At 40.0% G+C, this 12,372-nt stretch overlaps 1 protein-coding gene across 8 annotated transcripts in view; it reads right to left on the bottom strand.

Annotated features, from left to right (window-relative positions):
- Positions 1-975: 975 nt before the first annotated feature.
- The window catches only part of ca14 (carbonic anhydrase XIV), a 60,396-nt gene continuing 48,999 nt past the window's right edge, over positions 976-12,372 (bottom strand). The window contains exons 10-13 of one of the 8 annotated variants that reach the window (XM_034174707.1): positions 9,037-9,121; positions 7,429-7,470; positions 6,541-6,594; positions 976-1,261 (exon numbers count right to left, since the gene is read on the bottom strand). In XM_034174707.1, the coding sequence (XP_034030598.1) occupies positions 1,150-1,261; positions 6,541-6,594; positions 7,429-7,470; positions 9,037-9,121 (293 nt within the window). In that variant the 3' untranslated portion in view covers positions 976-1,149. Of the gene's footprint in view, positions 1,262-3,130; positions 3,395-6,454; positions 6,595-7,428; positions 7,471-9,036; positions 9,122-12,372 lie in introns of those variants that run through there. The other 7 variants (XM_034174714.1, XR_004561858.1, XM_034174708.1 and 4 more) reach the window with 7 other exon arrangements.

Below are 12,372 nucleotides of genomic sequence, written 5' to 3'. Positions count from 1 at the left end.
AGATGGGTTCACACAGTGCACTTCAACCGTTGGTGTGCGCAATTAGTTGTAGCAACAGGTGTACGAGGCGTTAGAGGCAGGGACGATTTCACGCGTTTTCCACATGATTCCTGCGTCATGCGCACTAAGTGTGCACTTCGTCCAAACTTTGCACTATGTGTGAAGGGGCCCTTAGAACTGTTAGAAATGTCCAAAAATTTAGAAATGGTCACATCATTTATTAAGTAGACTTTCAGTTACATGTGTGTTGTATTTAAAGTAAATAGATTTGAAAATGGTATAAAAGACAAAATGCTTCACTTCTTGTAAACCATGTTGAATATTTCAAACAGCTCTAACCCTTATTTCCAGGTTCAGTGTTAATAGCCCAAACTTACTTTTATGAGTTGACAATTGTAAGATACTTAGTGAGATTCTACATCTTTCAAATCTGTCTGAAGAACAAAAGTAAGTCATCTGAACAAACTCTATTAGTTGGTTAAATGTTTCCAAAACTTAAAAAATTGAATTGGGTTCAAAACTCAAACATTTATGGCAGTAAGCTACCTTGAAATTCTGAGTTTTGCCAACTTCTTTGTTTTTCTAGTCAAACTACTTTCTGACATTTTAAAAGCTAAACTATTCATTGTAAAATGATTAATAGATTAATCAAACGTGAAAGTGATTGTTAGTTGGTGTCAAACAAATTTTGTAATTCTACAGTTACTTCAGCTAAACACAAATCTTTAACAATGTCATTATGATTCCAAGGTTGGATGAACAGTTTGAAGTAGCAGCCAGTGTGGGAAAACAAAACTAAACAAAATTTGCACATTGTGAATATTTAAGTCAATACATATGTAAACATGCAAAAAGAAAACTTCCACATGTACACCAAGTGCTTCTCGTGCAAATGTACATCTAGTGTCCAAACTGGCAATGTCACTGAACCTGAGGACAAAAAGTCAAAGGCAGATGAGTTCAGGGGAACAGGTGTCCTGACCTTTTCCACTTTACGTCCTTCGCTCACTTTGTTAAAAATGGATTTTTCAGTCGTCATTTCTAACCGCAGAGTTACAACACATTTGCTTTCAGTCCCCAGCAGCAAACAAGGATTGGTGTCTACGAGGGACAAGGCGTGAAATGGTCCACACTGCACCCTGACATCTGCTAGGGTTCAGTTTGAAGAGATGCCAAGGGCTCGTCTTTCGATGCACCTTCGCAGGTTGAGTTGAGAGCTACGTCTTGTCTGTTCTCTTTTGCTTCCTTTGACTCCTTCGTTCTGAAATGTCAGAGACAGTGAGATCTAAAAAACCCAAACCATATGTGGTTGTCAGTGCAGTTTCTTTAGTTATCCGGCAGAGGTCGCCAAAGTGTGGTCTTTAATCCGACTCCTTATCCAGTTGAACGTGTAATGTGTGGTATGAGTTTATACAGTTTACCATGATGCAAATGAAGATCTTTGAGTCACATACAACAAACACTAAACATCTTTACCCACCAAACTTTTTTAACCATGAATGTGTGATGTAGTACTAGTGAATGTGTAACCATCACACAGCATAGTGAGATAACAGAGGCGCCGCCAGGGATTTTGGGCCCCATGAAAAGACATCTTACCACCACCACCATTCCCCCCAACCCCCATAGCGGAAGATTGTGATACCATTTTACAGAAAAATATGCATTTTAATGATATTTTAAACTATCATTCCCATATTTGTGAAAAGAAAAACATGATTTGACAGTTACTTGATAAGGGAAGCACTGAAAATTAAATGAAATTCATTTAGATTCAGTTATTTGCTGCAAGACTGATACTCTAGACTGACAAAAATACATATGTGAGGCTACATGGTTGTTGCTATTTAATCTTCTGATTTCCAGAAAATCTAAACATTTTCCTGATTGGACTGAGAGCAGTCACCCAGTCTGCACGCACTAGAAATGTTCTCTGTTCCTACTGCAAAGCAGGCGGATGAGAGTCTCAAACTACTGACCAAACATTATATTTCAGTGATCGCTGATGCTTTTTTAAACCATTAAAAACATTCTTAAATAAATACAGATTATAGGCTTTTTTATGTCAGAAAGATTTTTTTATTGTTTATTTTTTTGTCTCCATAATAATCGATTAATTCAACACACAGCTGCTCACTGAGACGGGGAAGGGGGGACTAACAGACACTTGCTGCTCCTGATGTGTCTGTTCGGAAAAATGTGTAATCTTTTTTAGCAGAGCAGTTTGCTAAACGTTTGCCTGCATTGATTAGTTAACTAAAACAATAGTGAAATGTATAAATCCAGAGTTTTCTCCAGAAATATGAGGTAATATCGAGAGAAAAGTGAGCTAGCTTATAAACTATGGACAAATTTAGGAACATACAACATGCTAATGTTCAAGAACTTTCCATCAGATGGCCCAGTAACAGACTCACCTTGCCTTTGAAAGAACTTGGTGACATACTGTCACTTCTTTCTCCTATCTGAGCTTTTGATTCTTTTCTTTTTTTGCCTGCCACATCGTCCAGTCGCTGTCTGTGAAAAGTTACACCCAGCAGCTGTCTGACGGAGGAGGTGGACTGAGCTATTTTGCGTTCATATTTCCAAAACAATAAAGTTAGTGTTACCAGTACTTTGTAAATAAAATATATGTGTGATTGTACATTTATTACTGAGTGTCATATTATTTTGTCAGTATTATAATTGTATTAGGGGCCTCTCTGGGCCCCTGTCAATCTGGGCCCCTAGAATCCTTCTCCTTATTCTCCCCTTTTCGGCGCCCCTGTGAGGTAATGTGGAAATAAGTGTATTAATGAGTCAAATTAGCTAGTCTAGCTAGTTATCTCTTTGCCACCTAGCTACCATACCAATAATTATTTTCCACGTAGTTTGTGAAGGTGGAACATTCAGAACTGGATTTGGATTAAGGTTTACTGGTTTTTACTTCACCTGATGATACTGTGATCTTTGTGTAATCAGTGGATGCCTTAATTGCAGCACTTGAGAAGTGAGGAATCAGGTTGTCTGGTTTTGCGAATGACCTGGATCGAGTCTAAGATCCGAACCTATCATGACTAAGATCCAGACCTTCACTGACTTCCTGGATTTGGCCATCAGAAGTGCATCTGCCTGCAGTGGATGTGTCAAATTTGTAGAAAGACTGACTGATCTGCACTGTGACATTGATGTTGCTGGTTCCTTTGACTTTGAGGTTGGGAGACACCTGAGAAGACCTTACAGAGTGGGCTAGACTTTTACTGTCAGTTTTGAGAATGCAAAATGTTCAGAGTTTGTCCACCTTCACACACCGTGCAGAACAATTAGTTGTCTGCCATATAAGTAGATAAGTGATATAACCAGACATTCTCTAAACGAGGTGTTAATGACTAACATGACTGTTATGTCACTAAGGGCCCTGTCCCACTGGGGAGAAGATTAATTTTGCATGAACTGAGTACACAAAGTACGGGCGTTCGTTTTCGTCTGCAACAAAAATGGCCAAAAATGAGAAATGTCCCAGTATGAATTATGGATATATTAATAATAATAGCGAATATATGATGAACAATCACGGTTGTATAACGCATGTAGTGAGGAAACGGATTAGACGCATTGCGATTATCATGGCAGTATTACGGGTGTATTATGATGCATCGCGCATGTGTTGCGCATGCACGGCATCTGCATTGTGGTCATAAATGAAGTGCACTCGGGCCATCGGCATCACTATTCACACCAACACCCAGGGGCGTCGGACTGGGTGGTAAAGGGTACTATGTACCCAGGGCCCAGAGCATGGAGCCTGGGGCCATTTAATGCCACAAATAACTGGCATTAAATACATTTTTGTGTTGCATGTTATTAATGTCCATACAATTCATGTTGTAAAGGAATATACATTCAACAAAAATATAAACGCAACACTTTTGGTTTTGCTCCCATTTTGTATGAGATGAACTCAAAGATCTAAAACTTTTTCCACATACACAATATCACCATTTCCCTCAAATATTGTTCACAAACCAGTCTAAATCTGTGATAGTGAGCACTTCTCCTTTGCTGAGATAATCCATCCCACCTCACAGTTGTGCCATATCAAGATGCTGATTAGACACCATGATTAGTGCACAGGTGTGCCTTAGACTGTCCACAATAAAAGGCCACTCTGAAAGGTGCAGTTTTGTTTTATTGGGGGGGGATACCAGTCAGTATCTGGTGTGACCACCATTTGCCTCATGCAGTGCAACATATCTCCTTCGCATAGAGTTGATCAGGTTGTCAATTGTGGCCTGTGGAATGTTGGTCCACTCCTCTTCAATGGCTGTGCGAAGTTGCTGGATATTGGCAGGAACTGGTACACGCTGTCGTATACGCCGGTCCAGAGCATCCCAAACATGCTCAATGGGTGATATGTCCGGTGAGTATGCCGTCCATGCAAGAACTGGGACATTTTCAGCTTCCAAGAATTGTGTACAGATCCTTGCAACATGGGGCCGTGCATTATCCTGCTGCAACATGAGGTGATGTTCTTGAATGTATGGCACAACAATGGGCCTCAGGATCTCGTCACGGTATCTCTGTGCATTCAAAATGCCATCAATAAAATGCACCTGTGTTCTTCGTCCATAACAGATGCCTGCCCATACCATAACCCCACCGCCACCATGGGCCACTCGATCCACAACATTGGCATCAGAAAACTACTCACCCACACGACGCCACACACGCTGTCTGCCATCTGCCCTGGACAGTGTGAACCAGGATTCATCCGTGAAGAGAACACCTCTCCAACGTGCCAAACGCCAGCGAATGTGAGCATTTGCCCACTCAAGTCGGTTACGACGACGAACTGGAGTCAGGTCGAGACCCCGATGAGGATGACGAGCATGCAGATGAGCTTCCCTGAGATGGTTTCTGACAGTTTGTGCAGAAATTCTTTGGTTATGCAAACCAATTGTTTCAGCAGCTGTCCGAGTGACTGGTCTCAGACGATCTTGGAGGTGAACATGCTGGATGTGGAGGTCCTGGGCTGGTGTGGTTACATGTGGTCTGCGGTTGTGAGGCTGGTTGGATGTAGAGAAATGAACATTCAATACATGAGCAACAGCTCTGGTTGACATTCCTGCTGTCAGCATGCCAATTGCACGCTCCCTCAAATCTTGTGACATCTGTGGCATTGTGCTGTGTGACAAAACTGCACCTTTCAGAGTGGCCTTTTATTGTGGGCAGTCTAAGGCACACCTGTGCACTAATCATGGTGTCTAATCAGCATCTTGATATGGCACACCTGTGAGGTGGGATGGATTATCTCAGCAAAGGAGAAGTGCTCACTATCACAGATTTAGACTGGTTTGTGAACAATATTTGATTTTTCTAGAAAATGGTGCAATTTGGTCCCCCAGACCCCCCAACTGAATATTGCTCCCCCAACTTTAAAAAGGGTTGTGACTCCCAGGTGTGCTCTAAGGTATACATGATTTAGATCTGGTTTGACTACGCATTAGAAATTTGGTGTTTGTGTTAATAAAAAAGAACATAACGGGGGGGGGTCTTCAATATGGCTAGTACCTAGGGCCCAGAATTTGGTGCTACGCCCCTGCCAACACAACAGGGTCTGGAGCAATTGCTGGACTTGGACAAGTTGATTGGAGTAAAGAAGCAGTGAACAGGGCGAGTGGTGACGTCAGTAGATCACATCAGAGCACAGCTCGTCTGAACAATTATAACAAGAAGTTAAATCTGTTATAAACAAGAATAAATACTGTAACAGCTGCAGACAAGAAGGAAAAAACATGCAACTGTTTTATCAAGCCTTGACAATGTAAACAAGTCAAATAATTACCTTTTTAGACGGCTCAAAATGCTTTCTGCAGCTGGAGCCGTTCGCGAGCACGTGCACGTGCGTGCGAAAGGCCCATCTGCAGCATCCAGCGCAGAGTGCGTGGCAGCCGGTAGAACAAAGAACGGCATCCAGCTGTGAACACAGCGCATCTGATTTGCATTCACCGCAAATCAGATGCTAAGCAGACGTAATAAAAACGCTTTATTTGTGGCCAATCTGTATGCAGTCACTACAACTTATTTTAGTTTGTGATGTGGACATGATGGACACGCAAAATATCCGTTTTACACACTGTCCCAGTCCGCTGCCAAGCCGCAAATCCCTGTCAGTTGCGGATATCAGCAGATGACGGTGAATATACAGCGCATAGATTGAGTATGTATTGTGTATGTATTGAGTATGTATGGAGTATGTAAGGCGGATGTCATCCACAGCCAAAATTTTGTGCAGCTCAAAAATCCTTGTAACGGAGAAACGTGCCTCTGCGGATAATTGCAGACGTGTGCGGGTGTCGGTCGACTCATACAAGCATGTTTCACGCATACTGCGGATGTTAAGCGAATATGAGCCAATTTTGTGCGCAATCCATACACAAATCCTCCTAAACGCCAGTGGGACCGGGCCCTAAGAATGGATGGCTGATGGCCAGATGTGACAAAGAGTCTTGGATTGAAAGGTCGAAGTTAAGGGTGAAAGGTCATAATTTGAACTGTGACCTTAGCATAGGAGCAGGTCGGATATTGGGTAGGACGTCCCAGCTAGAAGTAGAGCTGTCACAAAATCAAAAGACAGAATCACATGACAAAGAAACAGAAAGAAATCATGAGATTTAAAATAAAAAAAAACCTCACTTATGCTCTGTCCTCAGATGAGCAATTTTTTTTTTTTAAATGCACAAGATTGATTTATATTAGCAAATCAAGTGATTCCCAAAAGTCATTTTAAGGGACCAAAGGGAACATTAATGTTAGTTCCATGAAGCGCCTCTGTTATTCTTAGAAACGTGTTGTACACAACAACGTGTCCAATATTATTGTTTTAAAAGGACCTCTTATATTTTTGTCCTTCAGGCACAGTCCTGTCCAATGTGAGATCATCATGGTCTGATGGAATAATGGAGCTGTGACCTAAAGACTTTTAGGAACTCTGATAAAAGCACTTGGGAGGAATTGCTGAGAAGACTTGATTGCAACAACCAGAAATAAATTTAATTAGTCCTTTCAATGGTATTAAAGAGAGAAAAGAATGATAAAATGTGATAAAGCAGCCTTGTTACTGAAGCACAGGTCAGAAGCTCAGGTTGTCCCCAGCGCTGATCTTAGAATCTTTTTTTTTTTTGTATTCTCTCTCCAATAAAATCATGACTGTGCACAAACATAACTGAGGGCTCACACACTGTAATTTGAATTTCAGGGTGGAATACTGTGGACTGGAACTGCTAAATAATATAATGTTACTTGAAAAGTATAAATATGTTATAAGCCCACTTTGTTTGCAGTATTATCATGGTACTGCTCCAGGATCTGCGCTTAGGAGTGTCTGCAAGTCACAAGACGAAAAGTCACAAGTGTGATAGTAGTATTGTCAGTAACGTGATCTGACACCTGTTTGCCACGACCGTTTCACTGCGGAGGACTGTAAAAAATCTGCCAAAAAAACAGAAGGGAATATGAAACTGGATCTGCTCACAATTTTCCCAGTTTAACTGGACTTGCAGCAGAATGGTAGCTAACAGCTGCTGCAGACACTCAACTTAAGCCTCGGTTCCACCGAATAATAAAGCCATGAATAATGAGCCACGTATGGATTTGTCAATGATTATTCAAATAATGTTCCACGTCTATCACATTTCCGTTATGAAGAAGCCTCTATATGCCTCTAGTACCTCACATGTGCCAGGTATCAGCCTCTAAGGAGCCACGACTGACCTGTCATTTGAGCTCCATTCAGCCTCGAATAGCTCATGTTGCCACGTATGATCCACGTCAAGCCACATATGATCCATGTAGCGCCATGTAATGTGACATTTGTGCACGTTTAGGCATGTGTTTGGTTCAAACCTCCAGCTATCCCACACTTTGTCCCTTTTACAGTGTGGGTTTTCAATTTACAGCATCCATTCAAGATGTTGTCACATTTTTTTAAATGCAGTCCAAAAAAAGACGCTCCTGCACAGTCCAGCCTGTGTGCACTTCCCTGCGTCAGGCTGCTGTTCACCTGTGTTCCAGAGTCATTAAATGCAGTAGTTGTGCGTGTTCACCCAGCTCTCTGTGACCATAAAAAAAGACATCACGAGGTGGCTGCTTTAATTATATACACCCGTATCTGTGTGGATCACTTACCAAAAATAAATAAATAAATAAATAAAACACATCCATAGACCAGCTAGAACCGAACCGTGAGTTCCTAGACAGTCTCCTCTGCGCTTGCTCTGACTGGCTTTATTTCATCTGCAGCTTTAAACACACAATCATTTTGACACCGTGATCCAACTTTTAACTTTGTGTTCATCTGTTATTGTCCGCAAAATCACTCTTTTGCGTGCTCGCGTTCTGCGTAAATGCTCATCTTGAGTGCAAGTCATTGCCTCAGCACGCACAGAGTGCACCTCATCTGGTCCATTATAACAAAATGTTAAATCTATTATAAACATACTTTTACAGCTACTTATAAAGAAGGAATGAACATGCAACTGTTTTACCAAGCTATTACAATATAAACATTACAAATAATTACCTTTTAGGCTGTTCTAAATACCTTCTCCACCTCAGTGCACAAGAGAGAAAGAGAAAGAGAGGAAAAAAAGGGTCCAGATGAAACAATCCTCTGTGATTCCAGAAGCGATTAGAGGTGCTTGCAACATCCAAACTGACAGAAAATGATTAATCCGCTACAGCCTCGTCACTACAAACCTCACTACAAACATGCCTCTAAAATCCGCATTTGTCCTCCTAGTACCTCGTACTCAAACTGCCTCATGCTGTTGTTGCTAAATTTTGAACTTCTTGAAATTAGCACCACGCTCAGAGATGAATCTTGTTAGCAGAATGTTCTGCCTCTAAGAGCCTCTAAGAGCCACTATTCTCCCATGATTGTTAAATAATAAAAAAAACATGGTACGTGGCTCATTATTCATCCTTCATTATTCGGTGGGAGCAGGGTTTTAGACACAAAATGGGAAATGTGTTGCACAGCACATTGTAACATCTCACCGTATCATCTTAATAATGAAGCGAACTATTACTGCCAGACCAACACAGCCACACATCACTCCGATCACTATGGCAGTGACTTCTCCTGCAGATGAAACACAGACAGGCATGAAAGTCTTTAAACCAGAGGTCACACTCATGAAAAATAAAAAATAAAACAATGAAAATTAGCTCCCAAATGATCAGTTTGGGAGAAATTCCTATAAATTATAGGTGTATTTTGGTGGTCTTCCGTTGCCGATTTTTGATACCTGATTGTGTACATTTTTGATGCAAAAAAAAAAAACTCCCCTCAAAATAAAACAAGGATACTCAATCAGGCCTGAAATCGAGTGTAATCTTATGATTAAAAACCAGTGTTGAAGAACATTGTGAGCAATCTGAGAAAAGTTTATACGTTTAAAAATTTGTGAAGTTGGGCTACATGCTGATCCACAAAATCTGAATAGTCTGATTTAATGGGTGCAGACGGGCACTACGTGCACTTCTTGGGGACCTACCATTTTTTGTTTTGTTTATATGAGCAGAAACCTTCTGATCCTCCTCGGCAACATTAAACCCATGAAAAGCTCTTTAACCCATGTTGTACTCTTCAACTTTAGGCAGTTTACCCTCATACCCAGAAGTAGTAGGTCATACAAATTGAATTTTGGCTACTATTTTAAAAAAAAAAATTGGCTCCAGATGGAACTGGGGTCAAAAATTAGCAATGGGAGATGACCCTTAGTCCTGACATCAGGACAGTTAAGATGTAGACATTAGAGGAAGACATTAGAGGAAGTCCAGACATGATGATAGTGTAGGAAACAAATAATATATATACGAGTATATATATATATATATATATATATATATATATATATATATATATATATATATATATATATATATATAATTTGTTTCCAAGTTTTGTGTACACATATCTGACAGCAGCAAAATTTTGTTCTTTACAAATAAACAAATAATTAATTAAATTCTGGACATTAAAAGTTTCATTGTTGTATGCTTCTGCAACTTGGTGAAGAAACAAATGCACAGTTTGTTTGTTTTTATTAAATTATACATTTTTGTGTCACACACTCAGCAAACAGAGTTATGTGACACATTTAAATACTATGTACACTCAACAAAAATATAAATGCAACACTTTTGGTTTTGCTCCCATTTTGTATGAGATGAACTCAAAGATCCAAAACTTTTTCCACATACACAATATCACCATTTCCCTCAAATATTGTTCACAAACCAGTCTAAATCTGTGATAGTGAGCACTTCTCTTTTGCTGAGATAATCCATCCCACCTCACAGGTGTGCCATGCCAAGATGCTGATTAGACACCATGATTAGTGCACAGGTGTGCTTTAGACTGTCCACAATAAAAGGCCACTCTGAAAGGTGCAGTTTTGTTTTATTGGGGGGGGATACCAGTCAGTATCTGGTGTGACCACCATTTGCCTCATGCAGTGCAACACATCTCCTTCGCATAGAGTTGATCAAGTTGTCAATTGTGGCCTGTGGAATGTTGGTCCACTCCTCTTCAATGGCTGTGCGAAGTTGCGACGACGAACTGGAGTCAGGTCGAGACCCCGATGAGGACGACGAGCATGCAGATGAGCTTCCCTGAGACGGTTTCTGACAGTTTGTGCAGAAATTCTTTGGTTATGCAAACCGATTGTTTCAGCAGCTGTCCGAGTGGCTGGTCTCAGACGATCTTGGAGGTGAACATGCTGGATGTGGAGGTCCTGGGCTGGTGTGGTTACACGTGGTCTGCGGTTGTGAGGCTGGTTGGATGTACTGCCAAATTCTCTGAAACGCCTTTGGAGACGGCTTATGGTAGAGAAATGAACATTCAATACACGAGCAACAGCTCTGGTTGACATTCCTGCTGTCAGCATGCCAACTGCACGCTCCCTCAAATCTTGCGACATCTGTGGCATTGTGCTGTGTGATAAAACTGCACCTTTCAGAGTGGCCTTTTATTGTGGGCAGTCTAAGGCACACCTGTGCACTAATCATGGAGTCTAATCAGCATCTTGATATGGCACACCTGTGAGGTGGGATGGATTATCTCAGCAAAGGAGATGTGCTCACTATCACAGATTTAGACTGGTTTGTGAACAATATTTGAGGGAAATGGTGATATTGTGTATGTGGAGAAAGTTTTAGGTCTTTGAGTTCATCTCATACAAAATGGGAGCAAAACCAAAAGTGTTGCGTTTATATTTTTGTTGAGTATATAATCAAGAATTTCTAATGGACTGCCTTTGTTTATATGGAAATGCAATTTTCAGGAAATTTAAAGTCCCAGACAGCTTTTGTAAAAGATAACGTATAGTGTGAACACTTTAGTCATATTCAATATTCCTGTAACTTTTAAAACATAATTAACAAATGTTAAATATGGAACATTTGGAAATAATTATAAATGCATACAGTAGAATATGTGACCCACTTCTCATATATTAAAAAAAACATAGTTTCTTTAAGGCATTTTCCTGTAATTTGTAGAAAAATTAAGTTGCAGTGTGGAAATCTCAGTCCACCAAAAACAAAAAATAAAAATCAACTTTTAGTGACACACACACACACACACACACACACACACACACACACACACACACACACACACACACACACACACACAGAGTTTTAGCCTCCACTTGTAGCCTCGTTAGAGCGCCACTCCCCACTAATACCTTAGGTTGTGGGTTTGAGTCCAGTGTTCATCACTCTGAACTCTCTCTCTCTCTCTCTCTCTCTCTCTCTCTCTCTCTCTCTCTCTCTCTTTAACTGGAGCAGAGAGCAGATTGTATATATGTTGAAATCAAACAAATGGAAAATAGTGTTTTGCACATTTATGGGAACACACAGTGCTTCGGTGTAATGGTGCAGATGGCAGAACACGCTCTTCTAATCCTGGAAAGTTAATGGGCCCATCCTTGTGTATTCCTACATGTCAAAGCATCATATATATATATATATATATATATATATATATATATATATATATATATATATAAATATATATATATATATATATATATATATATATATATATATATATATATAAGCAGATTACTGTCAATAAGTAAATCAAAGAATGCATCCAAAAATTTAATCCAAAATACAATGCAAATTTTTTACGCAGAAATTTATGTCACTTTTTAATTGAAAAACATAAACTAGATTTATGTAAGTTTGATTAACTATAAATTGTTAAGGTACTAAAACTTTAACAAATAAAGTTTTGAAAATTATTTAATTTAAGTTGGTAAACTCAAATGGTTGAAGGCAATCGGTTTCCTCAAATGGTTTGAGTTCAACTAACTCACTGGG

Source organism: Thalassophryne amazonica, chromosome 7, assembly GCF_902500255.1.
Source record: "Thalassophryne amazonica chromosome 7, fThaAma1.1, whole genome shotgun sequence".
In the NCBI taxonomy this organism is placed as follows: Eukaryota; Metazoa; Chordata; class Actinopteri; order Batrachoidiformes; family Batrachoididae; genus Thalassophryne; species Thalassophryne amazonica.
The sequence above is the reverse complement of the archived record's forward strand: the minus strand, read 5'-3'. Positions and strand labels throughout refer to the sequence as shown.